Genomic DNA, 23,058 nt, shown 5'->3' on the forward strand with positions numbered 1-23,058 from the left:
AGCATCTTATAATTCTCCTCAGATTTAGGAAGGAGTCTTCAATCAGCCCTTGCAAATATGAACTGCTAGACTATCTCGAATTTTAAAGAGTGGTTGATCCTGATACTTGGTGTCCCAAAATGCCGGGGCGGGGGGAGAAAAACTTTTCTATATTGAACAGAGATTGTGTGTATATCATTTATCTTAGGATTTAGAAACAAATAAAATATGCATCGACTAACCTAACTTGTATGATAAATCTAAGCAATGCTACAATGCTAAATATTCGATTTCTTTAAGAAATGTAAAGCAACTTCTACATACCTGAATGTACCTAAATATTCCAAGTTTTCCTGCCTCTTTTAGACATAACTTGTGCAGTATAGCATGGTGGTGTTAGTGGTTAAGCATGTGGACTCTTATTCCAGATTCTTTGGATTTGATCATCTCCAACACCATTTGTAACCTCTGTCTGCCTCTGTATTCCCATGTGTAAAATCGATATAATACTGGTACCTACCTCATAGGGTGTTTTTAGATTTACAGCAGTCAGTATATGTGAGGGTTTAGTATATTTTAGTGAATTTAGAGTAGAGTTACACAAGCTGTGTATTAGTGTTGGCTATTTTAACTCTTTATAATGTAAATCATCTCAACCCATCTCTGATCTGCCTATTCCTGCTCAGAGTTCTGAGTCTTTACTTCTCTTCCATAATTTCACATTATTATAATCTCTTGTGGATACAACTTAGTTTTACTTTTCTTTTTATTCTTTACTCATTTGGAGCTGATATTCTTGCTTTTTTCTTCTTTTTCTTTTTTTCATCTAAAACCACTAGCCATCTTGTAACTAACTCTAGAAATTAATTCAGTTCCCAACCTGTTTAATATCTCTGCAGAATTTGTCTCTACCATTGGCCTCCAGACTTTTGAAATGTACTCAGTTGTTGAACAGGGAAATCTAGATGGCTGGCATGAAATGCATCTGATAGGGTAGTGAAAGAAGGTGTGACACCAGAAGACCAGGGTCAAGGTCTTTGTAGGCCAGGCTAAGGGGCTTGAACTTTACAGGTGATGGCAATACTGTAGCTTTTAGTGGCAGTTTAAATTGACCAGCAGGAAAGCAAGGCCTTGATCTTTGGTGGCATTTTAATAAAAATGAGGAGAGATTAAAAAAAAAACTTATTAGAAATGACTCAGTGGATATTTGTGATAATTTAATTGATGTGTAATTAATTTGTGATCTATTTAATGTTTGGATACAGGGAGCATGATATCCTTGAAGTTTTCAACTAAGTAGGTGTTTATTTTTCATAATATAAATAAGGGATATTGGGGGTAGTCGTTGTAGGGTTTAGGTTTGAGCAGTTTTGGCATTGTAATTCCATTGGAGAAAGAACACAGCTTATTTACGAAAAGACAACAATTTATCAGTACTTAATTATCTTTCCCTTTATTCCTATGAAAGCAATGACTTTATAGTCTCTTCCCATCTCGTACAATCCACCAACCTCCTTCCCATTCCAGATACCCTACACAGTTTGGCAGAAGTATCCTCTTACTATGCCACTTTCATGATGGTAGTTTCTTTATAAGTGTGTAGACTATATATCTATATTTTATAGGGATATAAATAGATTCTGTGTGTGTGTGCTTACATGTGCACACGCTTGTGTATTTTCTTGGCTGGAATATGTTTTACTCTTGGTCTAATTTACAAACTCCTTGGCAGTTTGGACCTAGCATAACTATTTAAATTTATTACCCAAACATTTGTTAGTGCAAGTACTTCAGTTCAGAAGGCAGTATCTTTAATGTCCATATAATTTACTCCCTTTTGATATTTTGCATATCTGGGCCTTTGGACATTTTTTTTTTGTTAAAATTCCTTTTCTCTCTTATTTTGTACCTATTCATACCCTATCATTCAAGTCCCAGTTGAAAGCAGTTTCCATCAAGTCATTGTGATCTCACTTTTTTATGATTTCTATAGATTTTTTCATTGTCATTAAACAATATTGCATTTACCATGCACCATCAGCACCAACAGTAGTAGTGTTAGCAATTGCAATCACAAATATTTATCGAGTGATTCCTGTATACAGTTGCTTGTATTGGGAGTTAGGGGATTGAATTGTAGAAGACTGGTCACTGTCTTCAAAGCTAAGAATCTATTTGGAGGCACTGGATTTACACCAAAGTAAAATATTAATAATAATAACAACAAAACAAACTATCCTAGTTATAAAATCAGTGATGCAGCATTAATCTGGTTTTTAACTCTTATTCCAGCTTTCTTTCTTGCTTTTGCCCACAACACGTATCCCTTATGCAAATATCACTAAGTGTGATATAACATTTTCTTAGCACTTAGTCATTGTACTTACAGTCCCTTTAGTCCAAATGGTCCCTGCCCTCTTTATCTAATGGAAAAATTCCCATTTTAAGCTTTATTTAAATTCTTTCATAATGCTCCTCAACTCCATGTGGTAATTCACTGCCTCCTTTTTGTTTTCACAGCCTTCAGCTTATATTTTAGAAGACAGATATGGGAGGGCATTCAAATGAGATGAAAAAATATAAAAATATATATTCTTATGTATATATAAACATGTGTATACATTCAAATTTACATTAATATTTGTATTCATATATGCAATTCCAAAAAGTAAGTAGGCTTGATGAATTAATGAATTTAACTGATGTAGGGAATTCACCTTAGAATAGGTTGAAAAGATAAATGTGGTAAAATAATGTGATTTCAATGGAATACTTTGAGCTAATGGTATGATTATTCTTCATGACCTCTTGCTCATTAAATTAACAAATTATAGATAAATTGATAGCACTTTGAATGTAAGCTTCACGAAAGACTGAGACTTGCTTATGTTGTTCACTGCTGTTTTCCAGCAATTAAAATAGTGCCTGGCACACGGTAGCCTTTCTGCAAGTGTTTAATTAAACGGAAGAACGATTCTACTGTGGTAGTTAATGAACAGATAAATATTGTTTTCAATTCTGAAACCAGAGGATTTCATATCTGAAACATTTTTAAAAGGACCTGGTACGAAGCCTTTGAGATTTGATAAGACACCACAGAAAAGAAAAAGGAAATGGATGCTTAAATTTTAACTCTGTAAATCATGATGTGTGTGGTTTTTTTTTAATATAGAGATTTCATTATTTTAATATTACATTTAATATGGCTTTGAATCCCTGTGACTTTGTGAGTTAGGTAAGACAAATATAATCCTAATTCCTGATGTCATTAATTTTTGGCAGAACTTAAGCTGATTTCCAAATTCAATCTAGAAACCAATGTGGAATCCAATTTCATAATGATAAATAACAGATTTGAAATCCTATGAATGAATTTATAGTTAGCAGGATTGGTAATTTTGCTTCTACATCAGAAAATTAGGTCATTCCTTAACTACAGATTTTTTAAAAAGTATTCTTAGTTGGTACTTCTGGCAAAATATAATCAGTTGTATTTTAATATTTGATAAAAGTGAAAAGTTTTTTTTATTGCTCTTTATGGATTAACCAACATTTGATGTATTTTTTTGGATATATTTTTCTTAATGAAGAAGCAAATATCTAATCTTCTTGTTTGGTGATACACACCCTGAAGGCCCTCTTGGAAAGATTTCCCAGAACTTGTTAAGATGGATGGCCACCAAATACAATAAGAAATAGTTTCTGACTGGCAGGAAGCCAGAGGCTCTTTGTGAGAACTTATAAACCCAGTATGACACCTCTGTTTACCTTCTTTACAAGAATATTGTGAGCTGAGTTTCCAGAGTAAGTTTGAGGAAAAGTGCCTTTTTAATGCGTGGATAAAGAGGGAAAGTGAAAATATTGTGGGTTTAAAAAAAATATTTTTATCTTGTGCAAATATTCATGAAATGACCTTTTTACTGTATTTAGGCACACTTACAAAAATTAGCACATCATTCATAAATTCCTGGCAATGAACACTGTAAAAAGAGATTTCTTTCCTCCCCTACCATGTTATTGTGATGGAAATATATAGATCAAAAGCCTGGTACCATTTACTCATGAGAGGATAAAAAGAAAAGAGATGAGTACTAAATTATGAGGAAAAAACAACCTTAAGCATTATGTAATTGATCAAAAAGTCATTAAACTCTCTAAGTCCCAGTAGGTGCAAGTTAGTTATGGATAGATAATCTCATGTCTAAATAGCCAAAGTTAGTTATGGTTGTGGTAATTCCTATATTCAGATGATTTCATGCTGATTTGGCTGTTTAAAATATGTACATTTAAAAATAGCTACAGTGCTGCTGAATCCAAGAATATTTTACTGAATTTTGTCCATATTCTGAAATGAGAAATACTTAATTTTGTTTCAAATTAGTGAACTTCTTACACACATGCAGTGCCAATTCGTCTTTGTTTTATCAGACTCTTTGGATTGCCCCATCAATCCCTGCATAATTTTATGTGGGAATGATTTAATAATAAGGCAATAGAACATTGGATTGTCTAAGTACAGAAGAGCTCTACAATAGAAGAGAAAGGATTTAGGTTTAACATGAAAGTGCCTCAAAGAAACTGTGTATCGCTTTTGATTAGTTACACTTTTTGGTGCTTCTTTGTAGCACTACACTAGTCGACTTTGACAATAGTTGATCAGAAAACAAACATTTCTCCAAAGTAATAAATACTGTATCTGAAGAATACAAATCATTTTGTTAAAATTACTTGTATAAAGCCTCCAAATTTCCCCATTTTATTTCATCAGAACAACTCTGCCTCAAGAGATGAAGCTGCCCAAAATGACCTACCTCTTATAACTGTTGGTTGAATTAAGCATCTGTCATCTAAAACAGTTAAGTGTGTCTCACCAAATAGAACTTGTTCTCATAGACAGTTATTACATAATTAACTGTTGTTATCTTTCTTCATTGAGAATATTATAGTGTCTACCTTCAGGTGAGAGAATGTTTTAATTCAATTCTAACAGCATAATAAATGATTAGGATCCAAGTGTTGAAATAAATCATATTTAAAAATCTTTTAGATTAAGTAATTTTCACTAATGCAGGTATTTAATTAGACTGATGGTCAAGTCACATTACCACGTGTCAGGGCTTCTCTAATCAATTCGAGTTGAACTTTTCTTTTTCCTTCCGGTTCTTTCTTTCTGTGCTTGTCGAATTTTTTTAAGTGTCGGAGAAAACAGCAGATATATGCTGCTCTAGCACATTAATTTTACACAGAAAAAGGCTCAGTGATTTGCTCCTAATGCTAAGATAGTGGCAGAGCTAGAATGGAAGTTCTCCTTATTCCCTGATCTGAGGATTTTAGCAAACATAAGAACTTTACAAAGAACAAAGAATAGAGAGCAAAACAGCCTACATCTAGAAAAATACTTGAGACTATTTCTAGAATCTGTCAATCTAATTGAATATCCCAGCTCTCTCCTTATGGTCATGTGAATCAGTACCACGGTGTGTAATATTTTGATTTCTTAGTTTCTTCTACATTCTAAAAATCCTTTGAAAATGAAAAAGACCATATAAATACTATTAGGACTATTATGCCTTCAAGCATACTTCTTCATCTAAATGCTGCAAATATTATTCTTGGCCCATACGTGTGGTCTAATTAATTCAACTTCTTCCTCTCTGTGCTGGGAGACCTGTAACGGTGGATACAAATCGAGTACTGATTTCAAACACCTATAACAGAAATCTTAAATTCTCAATGGCAGTAAGTTGGGATTTAATACATGGTAAAAAAGCATCATGAGTGTTCATGAACTTGCCCAGGTTGTATATTTAGTTTATGACCAAGTGTTAGTCAGGATTTGGAAATTATAAGTGATTTGCCTTTTCTTTTATGTGGTCCTTGTATGGTAATATTGGCTGTTAATGGTAAATTCCTTTACTTACATATACCACAATTTGCACACAAGGAAGGTAATGTGGAAATTATAGGAACCCGTATTTTTTGTGTTGTGTCATTTATATGTTTCGTTTTAATTACTGTATCTTAATAAAGCATTGTGTCTGGTTACAACACTTTCTAGAAAAAATGGGAAAGGTCACAAAAACTATTTCTGAACAGAGCATGCCCTAGATTGGGTACTTCAGGGTTTTACAAAAATTAGTAATCATTTAGTTTCAACATTACAATTTAATTCAAGGGGGAATTTTCTGCTTATTCCGTTAGAATTTTTGAACAGTTGATAGAAGATTGCAGTAATTTCTGTGGAAGGCACATGATGAATGGAAAAGTGATTTGGAGGTGAAGCAAAGGAATGTATTTTTAAAATATTTGGTAAGGTTTCAAAGAGAATTAGGTGAATTTTCAAGAAAAAAAAAAAACCCTGCATAAATGAGTTCAAATGAGATATTAAAGTGCTCTGTTTAAGTAACCCTATGGAAAGTGTTTGGAAATGTGTACATAAAATATAATTTGACAGGTGCATTTAACAGTTCCATAATAGAGACGTGCTCATAAATACATGTCTTTAAAACATACCGTTACGTGGAAAGGCAAAGCCTATAAAGTGATACAGGTTAAACCCCAAAATATGGTGAAAATCAGAATATGTATACATGTGATAGGTTGAATAATGGGTCCACAAATGTTTATATCCTAATCCCTGAAATCTCTGAATATGCTACCTTACATGGCAAAGGGGGCTTTGTGGATGTGATTAAGTCAAGGATTTTAAGATTGAAAGATTATCCTGTGTGCAGTGTGGGCCCAATATGATTATAAGGGCCCTTTTAAAAGGAACCAATAGTTAGAGTTGGGGAAAGATGTGTCTATGGAGTCAGAAGCAGGAGTGGTGTGCTTGGAAGGTAGAAAAAGGGTCTAGAGCCATGGAACGCCAACAGCTTTGAGAAACTGGAGAAGGGAGGGAATGTGTTCCTTCTGAAACCTTCAGAAGGAATGCAACCCTATTGATAACTTTATTTCAGACTTTTAACCTCTTTGAGAGAATACATTTGTAGGTTTTTTTTAGCCATTAAGTATGTCATAGTTGTAACTGTAACAGGAAAGTAATACAATAGGATGTGGCAGGGCTGTGTTAAAACGTGTCAGTGTGTCTAGCTGTCTGGGTGAATGAAATAAAAAATTATATGCCTGTATTCTGGCCAAACTATGTTGTTCATAATACATTCTAAGGATATATCAAAGATACTGGTATGGTCTTAGGACTTCGTTTCACCAAATAAAGTTCTAATAATTAGACAGGACTTTTGAATATTTTGTTATGTATGTATTACTTTTTAATATGAAGTCCTTATATCTGGATTCTCTTGTTACAGAACAAGTAATATGTTTGTATTATTGATGTCATTTTTAAGGTCACCAAAATACAGAAAACTATATTAAAAATAAGTATCATGTAATATTTTTGTGAATCTATTTGAGTCTTAAATTGTACCTAATATTTCTTTATTTTGCTTTAAGTTAGGTACTTAATTACATATGATGCTTTGAAATATGAAGGTGAAATTGTTTTATATGCATGTGTGTGTGTGTATAAAATACACATATATACAGATCTATATACATATAGTATATCAGTACATATAATCTGTGTTTATATAGTATATATGTAAGTATATCTATATAAAGAGATGCTTAGTAAAATTAATTCAAAGAAGGATGCTTCGTTGTATATAGAAACAGCAGGTGAATTATCTTTAGAAGCAGACATATCTGGGTTTAAATCCTAACGCCACTGCTTATGAGCTGTTCGTACTGAAAATATAGATGCGCTAAATATATTCACGCATTACATATTTACTTATGGATACATTTTTATGTGCACATGTACATTTACATATGTATTTGTGTATTATATATTATTATATATAAATTTATGAATTTATATACTATTTTTACCTACTTTCTCAAAAAACAAGACACAGTCTGCCCTAGGCAGATATAACAGCAATAGTAAGAAGTGAAAATTAATGGACTAGTGGCAATGAATGAAGAAAAATGATGAAGAGTTTAATTGAAAGAAGAACTCAACACAGCAACCTAGGGCTACTGAAGATAATTCTCAACCGGAGAGTATTAAATCTTCTGACGGTTGCTTCCATTAAGTAACTATAGACACTATAAACAGGTGCAAATAAACCTTGCTTCCAGTATTTTTGAATGATTTTGTTGGATCACAAATTTCTCTGCCTTGTTTCACTTCTATATCTCTAGTGATTTTCTGCATTTACAAACATGATGTTATAATAGTCAATTATGTATAACCGTGTCTTTGAAGAGCATATTAGATTATATTTCGTGCAATTCTTAGTAATTTTCACCTGTCCCAATTCTTCCTTCTATTCACAAGAATTGGTTATTCTTGTTTCATTTGTTTTCATAAGACAGACTTGAACTTGTAATATAATGTTATGAAGTCCCTTTTCAAGTTTACTCCCCTTTGGCTTTTAAATAAAAGCTAACATAACAGTAAAAATGCCATTTGTCGGGGCGCCTGGGTGGCTCAGCGGTTAAGCGTCTGCCTTCAGCTCAGGGCGTGATCCCGGCGTTATGGGATCGAGCCCCACGTCAGGCTCCTCGGCTATGAGCCTGCTTCTTCCTCTCCCACTCCCCCTGCTTGTGTTCCCTCTCTAGCTGGCTGTCTCTATCCTGTCGAATAAATAAATAAAAAATCTTAAAAAAAAAATGCCATTTGTCAGTCTTACGTATAGATTTTAAAAAACCAAGATTCCATTATGTTTTTAATGATGATATTACACCTTTACCACTTGTCAAAAATATCTTGTAGCCGTTTTCTGTTTCATTGGCTCCTTGATTGATTGGATCTCTTTTTTTTTTTTCCCCCTTGAGCACCTACCATGTGCTTGTTCTCTTTCTAGTTACAGAGGATACAAAGACAAATGAGGCCACTCACTGTACTCAAGTTATATAGTCTGGGAAGCAGGTAAATAGATTCTCAGGGGAATGGTTTCACTTTCTGTATCTGTGGTATATAGTATTTTCCTAAATAATTTATTTGTAATATCCCAGTTTTATGATCACTTGTCAGGACATGTGGAGCTGTTGATTGCTGAAGTCCAAGTGACTAGTCGCTGACACATATTAGTTAGTAATAATATGAGAGAAGAAGGGAAGATGAGTGGAGGATTTCTGATACTAATCTTTTCCCCTCTGGGGGGTCTCTTAAAAGACCCTGTGGCAGAGAAAGAGGTGGGTGGTTTGAGTTTTAGGGAAAGGAATGTGCTGGGACAAATAAAGGAGAGATTTACATGAAACCCCCATGTCCCTATTCTTTACTCCACAGTGCAGACCCTGCTTTTCTCTTATAACTACTTGCAAGGTATCATTTATTTACCTGAAGTATCAAAGCTTGTGAAAAACCCATTTTAAAATATATACAGATTAGAGGATATTCATGTCTCTCTCTATGATAATATTTGCCTTGAAGAGTTTAGTTGCGCATTTCTGAGTGGTGAAGACTGAGTTGCACCTGGCATGCACAAAATTGCTCAAAATCCATAGCCCATCTTATCTGTGGTGCAGCACATGGAGAGCAGTCATTACCTATGTACCACTAATGGTTGTGGCGATTGCGATTTATCTTGGTGCTTTTTCCCCAGAAGAAAATTTTCGGGTTTCATTGGTATGGTAGTGTATATAGGGAGTTCTCACATGTTTGAATGCTCTTTTAGATGTGTTATGGTAGGTAAAATTGTTTTGAACCATTGCTTTAGGTTATGCAACTCAGAGTAGACACAATATGTGACAAAGTGCAACTTTTACAAAATGTATCATCTTGGGCATTTTACAGCCAGAATTTTGTACTCTTATTTTTTTATTTCTTTCGTTATTTAGTATTGTTTTTTTGGTAAATACAAGCACAAACTATTTTTCCAGTGGAACAAAAAAATATGAACCTTACGCCATTTGAACTTCTGATGACAAATGTATAGTGCTACATTTTGTCGGCTTTCAAAATTTCTTTGTGATCACTGTAAGTAGAAAATGGGCTTACGTGCAACTTGAATATTGGCTGAGATTTTTCCAGAGCTTGAAGTATATGTGGGTTTGATTCCCTAAAATTAGTCCCATGGTACGGGCCAAGGAATTAAATATCTAATAATATTACTAATTTGGAACAGAATATCTTGATTTGGCTTTCCTCTGGACTTTAAAAGATTGACTAGCTGTGATCATTAATCTTGTATTTTTTCTAGTTATAGGCTGTCATGTTACTGCTAGAAATTATACTATTTAAAGATATTGTGATTGGGATATTTATGAAATCAGCTGATAAGTACCACTCAGTTCTCTCTGGTTATTTTGTAGTCATAAAGTTTAATTTGTTTGTTTGTTTGTTTCTACTGGCACAATTTCAGATTTTAAAGTAGTCTTGGCAGTTGGCCTCAGAGAGGAGATATTTAGGGAAAGAAGATGTGATGGCCTTGAACTTTAACGGTACACTAGGAATCTAATCTGTTTTTTAAAACAGTCAATAATAAACGATAACTTTTTATCATGATTCCTATTGAATTAAATAATTCTTATTGCTTGCATACCTATATAAAATCAAGACCAATGGGAAGTGATAAAGAAAAAAAAACATGAGTTATTTATATTTATGATGTGTTTATTTTGCTCTTCAAAATGCTAGATCAGACTAGTTTAGATTGTGAAAATATTGAAGTAATTAAGAATTGAATTAAAGTTTCCACAGTATGTCTTTGTTACTGTTGGTGGATTATTCTGTGGTTAAGACTTTTTATAGTGCATATTTATAAGAAGAAATTATTTTTTATGAAAACAGAACATGAGTTATAAGAGTGTGTTGACCTAATTACTATTTATCCACCTATAAAACTTAATGTCATATCTTTAGTTGAGGTTTAATAAGGATAAACAATATTGAAAATTATATATTGGACTACATATCCTTGAATATAATGTAACTGAATAATAAATACTGTGTTGATTAAAGTTTTCCATCTGGGCTGCATTATTTACTAGATATAACTTCATTTTATTTTAAAAGGGTACTATAAAAATTGTTTAAACTCTATTTCTCATAAAATGGGTACTGTGGTTTTTGAGATTAAATAATCATTGACACGAAGTCCAGTTTGTATACTAAAAATTCTATTAGAAGGTAATAAGCAATAAATGGAAAACAAATTCTATGATAATTTATTTGCTGTGGGATTAATTTTGTTATCCAGAGTCATGTTGTCATTTTACACATTGTTATATTTAATATTTGTTTTTGTAATTTGCATGATTGTTTTGGAAAATGGTTACAATAAATACCAGTGCATAGTTCTCTATTTTTATTATTCCCATTTTCTTTTCTAATTAACATCATTGTGAATGTGACTTCAAAATGATATTTGAAGCATATGGTTTAATACTATTAAGTCTGATCATGCCAAAAATTACTTCTTTGCAATTAAGTTGCTTTTCTTTCCCACTGAAAACAATTAATTTTCAATATCTTATGATTTTCAAGTCTGAAAAAAAACACGCTTTACCTAATGGGACATTTTAGTTCATAGGTTCTTTTTTTTTTTTTTTTTTAAGGATATCATCTCTCTAGAACTACTGACATTTAAGGCCAGGTTTTTGTGGAATGATCTTTCAAATCTTCACTAAGATCATATATCAAAAGATCCAATTGCAGGCTCTTAAAATGGAGTGATTGTAAGTTTTGTCTGAATGAGCAGATTGAATTTTTATTTGAGAAAGAACCCACTAAAATTCCCTCTTTCTTTAGAAGAAAGCATGGATACCAGGTGTGTTGAGAAGGCACTGCACTTATTTTCCTTGTCCAGAGGTATCAAATGACAATGTAGTGATAACTATATATTAAGTATAGAATAAGTGTGTGTATATATATACATATATGCATAATTTATACCCTCTATATAATACAAAAGACAAGATATATGATATAATATTTAGTGGATGTGTATGTATTTCAAAATATCTGCCTTTTTCATTTTAACAATTTCAGGTATGTTTATGATTTAATTCAACTGCATTTCTCACTTATTTAAAAGATGTAGTTTCTTGACTTATTTTCTTACCTTCATATGATAGATGTGTACTCTAAAGCTCTAAAATTGACATAGTTTCTTCTGTTTGCAGGATTGTTCTCAACACTACCCAAATATTAACTCACATGCTCTAAAAGCTCAGTTTGATGCATTTTGGCATTTTGGGGAGAGCTCTAAGTATGTTTGCAGTGTGCTCGCCTGATTATTAAAGTAGAAATGGCACAAAGTGACCCACTGTGTGGATATCACTGTCCAACAGATGGCACCAATGCAAGATTGAGATCAAATAGGAATTGTTAAATAGCCTCAGTTTATTTAACTTCAGGATGAATCAACTTCAACAGAAAACAGTTATACTTGCTCATGATAAGAGGATAGAAAATGATATAGTATCAGTTTGTCAGTGCTTAGCTTAGACATCTAGTGTTCTTCTTATTTCACTATACCTTCATTCTATTTTACAGGAATTCATTGAAAAATTTACCATTTAGTTTTATGGAAATTGATTTTAGTTATGAATCAATTATAACTTATTATACATTTCCACTTTCCTTTATATTGTACCATCAAAGTATGGTGCAATACAAAGGGGAAAAAATCAAGTCCATAGAAAGAGATTGTAGTCATTAATTTTCATAATATGTATTTCAGTCTACATAAGGAACAAAGACATAATTACCCGTTCTTAGAAGAAATTACTGTAGGCATGGAAGATTTGAGAGAGAGTCTAATTAGGAGAAAGATCATGGTGTAGTCAAAAAGGATGGAGCAGTTATAAGTTATAAGTTGCCATCTCAAATATACACAGACACAAACATGTAACCTTTAGCAGCTTTATTGATGTATAATAGACTGCACAGAGAGCGCACAACTTGATAACTTTTAATGTATGTATACACCTACAAAACATCACCACAAACAACATAGTGAGCATATCCACTTCTCCCAGCAGTTTCCTCCTGTTCTTTGGTAAGCCAGTCGAAAAAGAATGCATACAATATGACTTCATTTATTTAGCACTCTAAAAAATGCAAACAGATCTATTGTAACAGAAAGAAGAACATTGACCATCTGCATTCTGACCAAAGACTTTAAGGATCTAGTATCATCCAGAGACTGTTCTCATGACTAACCAGGTCAAAATGAAAAAGGCACAAGAGTTTTCAGATTTTATGGAGATTAAACTCTAGTTGAACTAAACTAGATTATGTAAAAATGAACAAACAAATCAGTTTACATAAAATACTAATGCATCAGGAAAATATCAACTATAAGAAAAAATAATACCCAAATGAAGAAAGGCAAATATGGTAAGAGAGATCAGGATATAACAGTCAATAACTGTGAGCTGAAGGTTGAAGACAATAGCAGTTCACAAAACATCAACACCGATCCAGTTTTTAACTTCAGTTTTCTAAGTTTATATAATTTTATTAAATGAATAATGAATCTTAGCCTGGTTTGCCTTTACTGATTCCCAAATTTCACTGGTAAAATGATTTAGTTAGAGAGTCTTTATTAAAAACAGGGAATCCTTGGCCTGAGTCTGGCCATTTGAGTCAGGATTTCCTGGAAAGAAACCTAATAATCTGTATTTTTAGGAAAAACTGGTCCACACCTGCCTGGTAAACAAGAAGCCCCTAAATATGATGAATTGTGCATGGCAGAGATAAGTGGTTGTTTCCAGCTGGCAGAGAGTGACAACCCACCTGGCCAAATTTTGACCTTGGAATCAGATATTAGATACTTGTATTTTTTAAAAGTTGTGTGCAAATAAACTAATACATTATTCATGAGGAGGGACTTTTGTAGGAAAGTAAAAGAAGTGCCATCTGAAAAAGTTTTAACCATTCATGGACTGTCACAGACTGAGGATTTAAGTGTTGTCTTGGCTATTTTTCTCAAAGCTTTAAGACCCCAAATATAGGTAAAGAAGTCACATGCATGAAGATATGTTATTTTTTTATTTTATTTTTTGGAGATACATGATTTTTTAAATACAAGTAACCAACATGTGATTCTATCTGTAATTTATTTTTGTTTACACAAATAGGATTGGTTACAGTGACAGATGAATGGTATTTTCTTATTCCATTTAACACAATTAAGTTTTATGCTTTCATCATTCTCTTTTAAAGACATTTTTATAGACATTCTATACTAAGTGAACTATTAGTCATTTTAAAACTTAAAAATTCAACACATTTTAGTGCAATAAAAATCTATGATTATCAAGGAAGTTTACCTATAACTATTTATTACTGTAGATTCATGAAATTCACTGGACATAGAATATAAAAACATCTTATCTCTATAGATGTTTGCCTTTTGATCTCACCCAATATTTAGAGCAGTGACAAGTTCAGAAAAGAGGCTACAGATAATTTTGCTTGATGCAGGTTGGAAGGCTTAAGGAATTATGGAGAATGCATTATTGAAGTCTTCTTAGACACTGTTATTTTACAACTGATATTATTATAAACAGTATTTATTTGGCACCCACCCTATACCTGGTATTATACAAATGGAATCATATTTCAACCTTACAAAAAGATGAGTTTTATCACTATTACTATTTAAATATAAAAAGGACATTCATAGAGGTTAAGTAACCTAAACAGGGTCACACGGTTAGAAAATGGTTGGCTGCCAAAGGATTAGAAGTCAATTTTGTTTGACTTCAAAGCTATGTGTGTCATGTCACTCTTTCCCATGTGAAGACAGTGTGCCTTAAACTAGATTTCCATATTTGAAGAGTTAGCATGGCCTGCTTTACAATGATGGCAGGGTTTTTTATATCATTGTTTGAGCTGCTGAGATGTTAGATATTTCTACATAATATCATTATCAATAAGTCAAACAGATATGGATTAGCAATTCTTTAAACACTAGACATATAGACTAGAATTGAACAATTAATTAAATGAATGGCAGATGGTGGGAACAACTGTTGGAGTGCAAGTTTGCAGATAAGTAGTGTGGAAGCAAGAATGACCTGTGTAGCAACTGATTAGAGTTGGTAACAGCAGCATATACTCATGTTTAGCTTAATATACATATATATGTGTATACATATGTGTATATATTTATAGATATATACAGGTTGATATAAACACATTTATTTCCTAGCTTTGTCCCCTGAAAGGAGAAGCAATGACACCCCAGTAAGAAGGAACACATCCAGATCTAAAAACATTCTCCAATAAATGAAGCCAGCGCTCCCGGGAAAAAGGACTGATTCTAGAATTGGGACAGTAAATAAGCAAGATAAGCCTGGAGCATCTGATCTGGTAGTGCCAGAGAGTAAAAAGAAACTATAGGGGAAAAAAAGCAAACTAACAAACCCACAATGATAGGGGTATGTCAAAGAGACATAGGAGCTAACTGAAAGAGTAATCAATGGTCAAAGCTTTAACAATTTGAGTTAGAAAATAAAGCATTAGATTTTATACCAAAGTATAAAAAAAAATGATGTGTCCATATTGCTATAAATACATGATTAAACAAACAAACAAAACAAATAAGGATGAATGGGGAATTTCCTGTGCAGAATAAATAATTTATGCAAATACTCCTGCCTCAAGGAAGTAGAGTGCAACTCTTCACTCTGTAAGTGTAGGCTGCACATAGTGACTTCCTCCCAGAGGTTACAGTACAGAAAACTGGAAAAAAGAATAATTTTACAGTGGAGAAACCTGATTAACACTACTATAGTTGGGCAATCAGGTTGACCTAATAGTGATGTTATGTTTTCAGTGTGTATCCTTAATATGATGTAATGAAATGGAATTTTACCCTTGTAGTCTTTCCCCCAAAAAACTCATAACCCCAGTCTAATCATGAGAAAAACATCAAATCAATAACAATTGAGAGACAGTCTCATACTTGACCAGTCAAAAATGTCAAAATCACAAAATCAGACAAAGTCTGAGAAAGTAGTACAGCCAAAAGGATCCCGAGGAGACGTGATGACTATACTGTGTAATATGGTATACTGGATGGAATCTTGGGACAGAAAAAGGGGAATAGGTAAAAACTAAGGAAATCTCATTGAAGTATGGACTTTGGTGAATAATAATGTGTCAGTATGTTCATGAATTGTGACACATGTACAATATATATGCTACTGTAAGATTCCTAATAGGAGACACTAGGTGTGCGATATATGGGAACTTCCTATACTCTCTTCATAATCTTTCTATAAATGTAAAACTATTTTAAACTAAAATAAAATTAAGCAAACAGACAAAAACATTAGCCCATAATGGGAACTATTACTAGCCTGAAAGGTCAGTATCTTGCTTATTATACTGGTACTTAAAAGTCAGGTCCACTATAGAAGCTGTAATGCAGAAACAATTTGGAATGTTTGCACAGATCCAAAATGTGAAATTCAGAATTTGTGTACATTATTTTGTTCTAATCACAACTTGGTTTCTTTAGTATTTTTGTGCTTCCTACCCTATGGCAACAAAATTTCACAAGCAGAAATGCTGTAAGTCATCATTCTCATTTTGTTTCTGGCTCACTTAATAAAAGGTTCAGTGGGTAGAGCAAAAGCTATCAGTGGGGAAGATGACTAAGATAAATTAAACATGCCCTTGATGCTGACAAATCTGGTTACAGTTGTTTCAATGTGCATAATATCTGTAAAATACTTGACAAAAGTAAAGCACTGCCATTCACAATTTGTGCATCATCGTTATGCCCCCAGGAGCTGTCAGTGTCCCCACTTTCATCAGTTTTCCCCAAATGAGGCAGCGATGGTCTTGTCACAGAGGAATTTATTACTGAACTTTATTCCTGAACTGTTCTAAACTGAGTATGGTCTTCTCTCCCCATTCTGACCAAGATGTAAAGAATACTGTTTAGCCTCTAAGATAATTGAATTTGGAAAACAATGGTGTTTTTTTAAAATCAAGTAGTTTTGAAAGCGACACATTCTGTTTAACTTTGATAAATATGAGTAAAAAACGAAGCATTCCACTTCAAGCTGGTTATACCTAGGTTAATATTTATTTGATAGCTTCACTTTGAAATGGTCAACTATTTTATTAAAGAATTAAGGTTTTTTAAAGATTTTATTTATTTATTTGCGAGAGAGAGACAGCATGTGCACCAGTGTGGGGGAGGGCCAGAGGCAGAGGGAGAAGCAGACTCCCTGCTGAGCAGGGAGCCCAACATGGGGCTCAATCCCAGGACCCCAGGATCAGGATCATGACCTGAGCCAAAGGCAGACACTTAAGTGACTGAGCCACCCAGGTGCCTCAATTATGTTTTAAGATAAAACACGAATCCCCAAATAAGATCCTACTATTTGCACTTAAGATGAGACAAACGCAGTTTTGAATGATACATGATGTATGTATTTCCCATTCATACATGCATGCATCCACTCAGCAAATATTTCTTAAATTTCTAGATGCCAAGTAATTTTCTGGTAATTTTTTTATAGTAGTGAACTAAACCAAATTAATGCCTACCTTCATGGAGCATACATGTTAAATTCAATTTAGGAATAGAAAAGTGATGTTACCATCAACTTGTTACTGTTTCTACTTGAGTATATTTGCTACTTTGCTACAAATACTCTATGAAACATGGGGCCCATAGCTTGCTCTTTCTTGTTTCCATGTCTTCTCAGTGCTGTGTCCGTAGCGGTAAATATGGCATGACTTTTCCCTAAACAGGAAATCAGTAGGGACTTTGAACCTATATCAAAATATGCTGTGAGAACTACCAGTCAATTACAACTTCCATGGAAGTAAACAAAATGCAATTTCAAATACTTTTAGACAATTTGGTTTTATATGCACACTGTGTGTTCTGTAGTACTGCAGAAAATTCTGAGGAACTGGACATGTTTAAGAAAACAAGATAAAGCTGAAAATATGAACCCTCAGAACCTGAGTATCACAAAGCTCTGTGACTGAAAGAATAAAAGTACACATTGAAGTACCAAAATCATTATCACCCTATTATGGGTATATAAAACACTAGACAGCTAATTTTTCTCTCTTACAGGTCGTATCTGTTTCTATTTATTTTAATTTTATTGAAAGACAGACTTCACTCTTGAGTTTCATAGTTAATTTTGTTGACATAATAAAATAATTTTTATTTTAAAAGGTTTAAAGCAAACTTTTAAAAAAGTTTTGTATTTATTACTTTGATTTTTACCAGTCCTTCATTCCATACATATTTATTGGACCCTCGTCTGTCCCAAGCATTGTTCCAGATCCAGGAATTCAGCAGTGAATAAAAGAAACAATATCTCTGTCCTCATAAAAATTACATTCTACTTGAGAGGATTGAAGAAAGCAAATCTACATCCAGATATGTATATCAGGTAGCACAAGGGCAAGAGCTAAGGAGAAAAATAAAACCACCAAAGAGCAGAGGGCATGGTGAGGAGAGGTAAGGGTCGGAATTGGTCACTTCAGTCATAGAGTGGACAAGAAAGGTCTCAGTGTGAAAACCACAGGAGAGGGAGAGAGAAGTCAGGGTGAGAAGCACCTCTGAATGATAGAATGCTTATACCAAGGTCTTTGGCCAAAGTGTGTCTGAAGGACCCTAAGAACAGAAAGCTGGGGCACAGCTAGCAGTAGGTGAAGAAGAAAAGATGCAGAGTGCCAGATGATGTTGATCCTTGTATGCAATTCTGGATTTGTCTTCTACTCCTGAGTTAATAAATTATATATATAAAATGTTACATAATATATTACATATATATTGTACATATAATATATAAATTACATGTATTTAATATATATATATAATTTAATCTCACTACATGTTTAATACTGTTCAGATAAGACTATATACTATTAACTAATTATACACTATTCACTATAGTGGCATCTTTTCTACCTTATTATATGTGCATTATACATATACATATTATGTAATGTACATGACTTCTTTCTCTCTGTACACACACACACACACACACACACACACAGCATCCATTAGTCCATGATGGTCTCTCTTAATCAAAACTAAAAATTGCAAAAATAAAGATCATCTACATCAAGAAAAATAGTAGTCAATACATATTTGTGTTGTCAAGCCCAGAATCTATACAGATCTCTACAGATTGACAAAATGGATGTTGAATCAAATATCCATATGTTTGGAATCCAGACACATTAAAATAGCATAGATTTTTTTTCTATTTTCATCAGAAAAGTATTCAATAGGCACTGACAGATAGCAATGAACATCATAAGTATTTGTAACTTCTAATAAAATATTTGGGGGAGATGGAAATGAAGGAAAATGTTTCTTTTTTTAAACTATAACTGCATATACAATATTATTAGTTTCAGGTGCACAAGATAGCGAGTCAATATATTTTATACATTACAAAATGAAGGAGGGAAATCAAAGGGTGAGAGGAACCATGAGAGACTATGGACTCTGAGAAACAAACTGAGGGTTTTAGAGGGGAGGGGGTTGGGGGGATGGGTTAGCCTGGTGATGGGTATTAAGGGCATGCATTGCGTGGAGCACTGGGTGTTATATGCAAACAATGAATCATGTAACACTACATCAAAAACTAATGATGTACTGTATGGCGACTAACATAGCATAACACAAAAAATTTAAAAAACTGATCACCACCATAGGTCAAATTATCATCTGTCACCATATGAAATTATTGAAATATTATTGATTCTATGCCCTATGCTGTACTTTACATCCCATAACTTATTTATTTTTTAACTGAAGGTTGATACCTCTTAAACCCCTTCTCCTATTTCACGCGTCTCTCCTTCTCCTAGCTCTCTGGCAACAACTAGTTTATTTTCAGTGTTTGTGAGTCCATTTCTGTTTTGTTTGTTGGTTTGTTTTTTTTTTTTTCAGCTCCACAAATAAGTGAAATCATATAGTATTTGTCTTTCTCTGTCAGACTTATTTCACTTAGTATACTACCTTTTAGGTCCATCCACATTTTCACAAATGACAAGTGACAAATCACTTAGTATATTACTTACTTGATTGATCCATATTGTCACAAGATTTCATTTTTTATAGCTGAGTAATATTCTGTTGTGTGTGTGTGTGTACACAGATATATACCATATATATCACATAAGTATATACAACATCTTTTATATCTATTCATCTATTGATGGACACTTTGGTTGCTTCCATGTCTTGGCTATTGTAAATAATGCTGCAATGAACACAGATGTGCATGTATCTTTTCAAATTAGTGTTTTCATTTTTTTTTTTTTTTTTGGAAAGATACCCAGAAGAGGAATTGCTAGATCTTATAATAGTTCTATTTTTAATTTTTTGAGGAATATCCATTTTGTTTTCAGAGCAGCTGGGCCAATTGATCCACCAACAGTGCACAGGGGTTCCCTTTTTTTCACATCCTTATCAAGACTTGTTATTTCTTGTCTTTTTGATAATAGTCATTGTGACAGGTGTGAGGTGGTGTCTCATTGTGGTTTTAATTTGCATTTCTCTGATGATTGGTGATGTTGAGCATCTTTTCGTATGCCTGTTGACTATTTATCTGTCTTCTTTGGAAAAATGTTTATTTAGATCCTCTGCCCATTTTTTAAAAATCAGGTTATGTTTTCTTTTGTTGTTGTTATTGAGTTGTATGAATATTTTGGATATCAACCTCTTATGAGATATATGGCTTACAATATCTTCTCTTATTCAATGAGTTTACTTCTCATTTTGCAAATGATTTCTTTTACTGTGCAAAGGTTAATTTGATGCAGTCCCATTTTTTTTTACCTTTTTGCTTTTGTTGCTTATGCCAGAGAAGACGTATCTAAAAAAATATCACTAAGAACAGCATCAAAGCGATTACTGCCTATTTTCCTTCTAGGAGTTTTATGTTTCAAATCTTTTATTCAAGTCTTTGATTCATTTTTAATTGATTTTTGTGTATAGCATAAGATAATGGTCCAGTTTCATCCTTTCACATGTCCAATTTTCTGGACATTATTTATTGAAAAGTCTGTTCTTTCCCCATTGTATGTTCTTCCTTCATTTGTTATAAATTAATTGGCCATATTTGTGTGGATTTACATCTGGACTTTCTATTCTATTCCATTCCATAGATCTATGTGTCTGTTTTTCTTCCAGTATCATATTGTTTTGATCACTATAGCCTAGTAGTATAGTTTGAAATCAAGTAGTGTGATACTCCCAGCTCTGTTACTCTTTTTCAAAACTGCTTTGGCTATTTGGGGTCTTTTGTGATTCTGTACACACTTTAGGATTATTTGTTATAGCTCTATAAAAAATGCCATTGGTATTTTGGTAGGGATTATATTGAATCTGTAGATTGCTTTGGGTGGTATGGATGTTTAAAAAATATTAATTCCTCCAACCCATGAGCATAACATATCTTTCCATTTATTTGTGTTGTCTTTAATTTCTTTCTTCAGTATCTTACAGTTTTCAGGATACAGGTCTTTCACCTCTTTGGTTAAATTCATTCCTAGGTATTTATCCTTTTCAATGTATTTATAATTGTGATTGTTCTCTTAATTTCTCTTTCTGTTAGTTCATTACTAGTGTATAGAAACACAACAGATTTCTGTATATTAATTTTGTATCCTGCACTTGACTAAAATAATTTATTAATTTTGGTAGCTTTTTTGGTAGAGTCTTCAGCTTTTTCTGTGTTTAGTATCATGTTATCTGCAAATAGTGACACTTTTACATTTTTCCAATTTGGATGACTTCTATTTCTTTTTCTTGCCTAATTGCTGTGGCTAGGATTTCTAATACTACATTTAATAAAAGTTGTGGGAGTGGACATCCTTTTCTTGTTCCTTATCTTAGACGAAAAACTTTCAGATTAAGAAAATGTTTATTTTATCTGCTATTGTTTTCAAGAAATACCACAAGTTTAATAACATATTTTTGAAGGCAACCCCCACTATATTCAAATGATGATTTTATTAATGATTATAGGACCCGCATGATTAAAAAGCATTAAAAGAGCCTTAGTGTTGTGAAAATATGGTAATATATATAATCATGTGTACTAGCATAATGGGATATATGTTATACAATATCAATAACTTTAGAAACATGGAAGATATATAAGGTCATCAGGAATGTCTTTATTCTATAAGAAAAGTAAGATAGTTCATTTATGTTTCTAAACTTTATAGAAAAAATGTATACTTAAAATTCTATGTGACTATAGTTTTAAGTAAATTCTCAAGATACCTGATTTATATTTGTAAAACAGTTTACAATCTGTAGAACTTTTTATTATATAGAGAAAGTAAAATTATTTTCAGGTTAAAAGAAAATTTAATTGTTAATGTAGTTCTTGCTAAATTGTTAATGTAGTAATTATACTACATTATATCTCATTGTAATTTCAGGGCTCTGTTAATCATGCCACTCTTCATTTACACTATTTTGCAGCTCCTTCTCCAGTCACCAATGTGAAAAAGGGGAAGATTGCAAAAAACAGCATCTCTTTATCTTGGCAAGAGCCAGATCGTCCGAATGGAATCATCCTGGAGTATGAGATCAAATATTTTGAAAAGGTGAGAGTAATGAATAAAGAATGTCCTTTCTTCTGCTGCTGCTTCTTTTTTTCATTTTAGCAACTGCAGTTATCCAATTTTTAGAAAAGCATGTTGCAATTTTATGTGTAAATCAATGACAATTGATTCTGCAGTCATGATTATGGAAGCTAGAAATGTATTGGGAGCACTCTATTTGTGTTCTTCTGCTGCCAAATAGTTTATGCTGCCTGACTACTGCCATATAGTTTAATATCAGCTTAACTAGGTTGCACAGCATTAAAAGATGAAGTCATAGGACATTTTGAAAGTGTTGTAAACACTTAAGTTCTTGACCCTCAGTACTGACTGCAGTGTACTATAAGGAAAAACACATATATTTATAGTCATTAACCCTGCATAATACCTATGCTTTTAAGGAGGTATGGGTAGATATGTTGTAAATATAAAGCATAATTTTTAAAATTCATAGCAAAAACCCAGTACTGTATTATAAACTGTATTTTAAAATTTGAGGG

General features: G+C 32.9%; 1 protein-coding gene across 1 annotated transcript in view; it reads left to right on the forward strand.

Moving 5' to 3' along the window:
* EPHA5 (EPH receptor A5) overlaps positions 1-23,058 on the forward strand; it is a 338,741-nt gene that overhangs the window by 219,615 nt on the left and 96,068 nt on the right. The window contains exon 6 of the mRNA XM_045771491.2: positions 22,437-22,561. Coding sequence (XP_045627447.1) covers positions 22,437-22,561 — 125 coding nt within the window. The remainder of the gene's footprint in view (positions 1-22,436; positions 22,562-23,058) is intronic.

This window comes from Ursus americanus, chromosome 8 (genome assembly GCF_024610735.1).
Source record: "Ursus americanus isolate L20-20 chromosome 8, mUrsAme1.1.p, whole genome shotgun sequence".
NCBI classification, from domain to species: Eukaryota; Metazoa; Chordata; class Mammalia; order Carnivora; family Ursidae; genus Ursus; species Ursus americanus.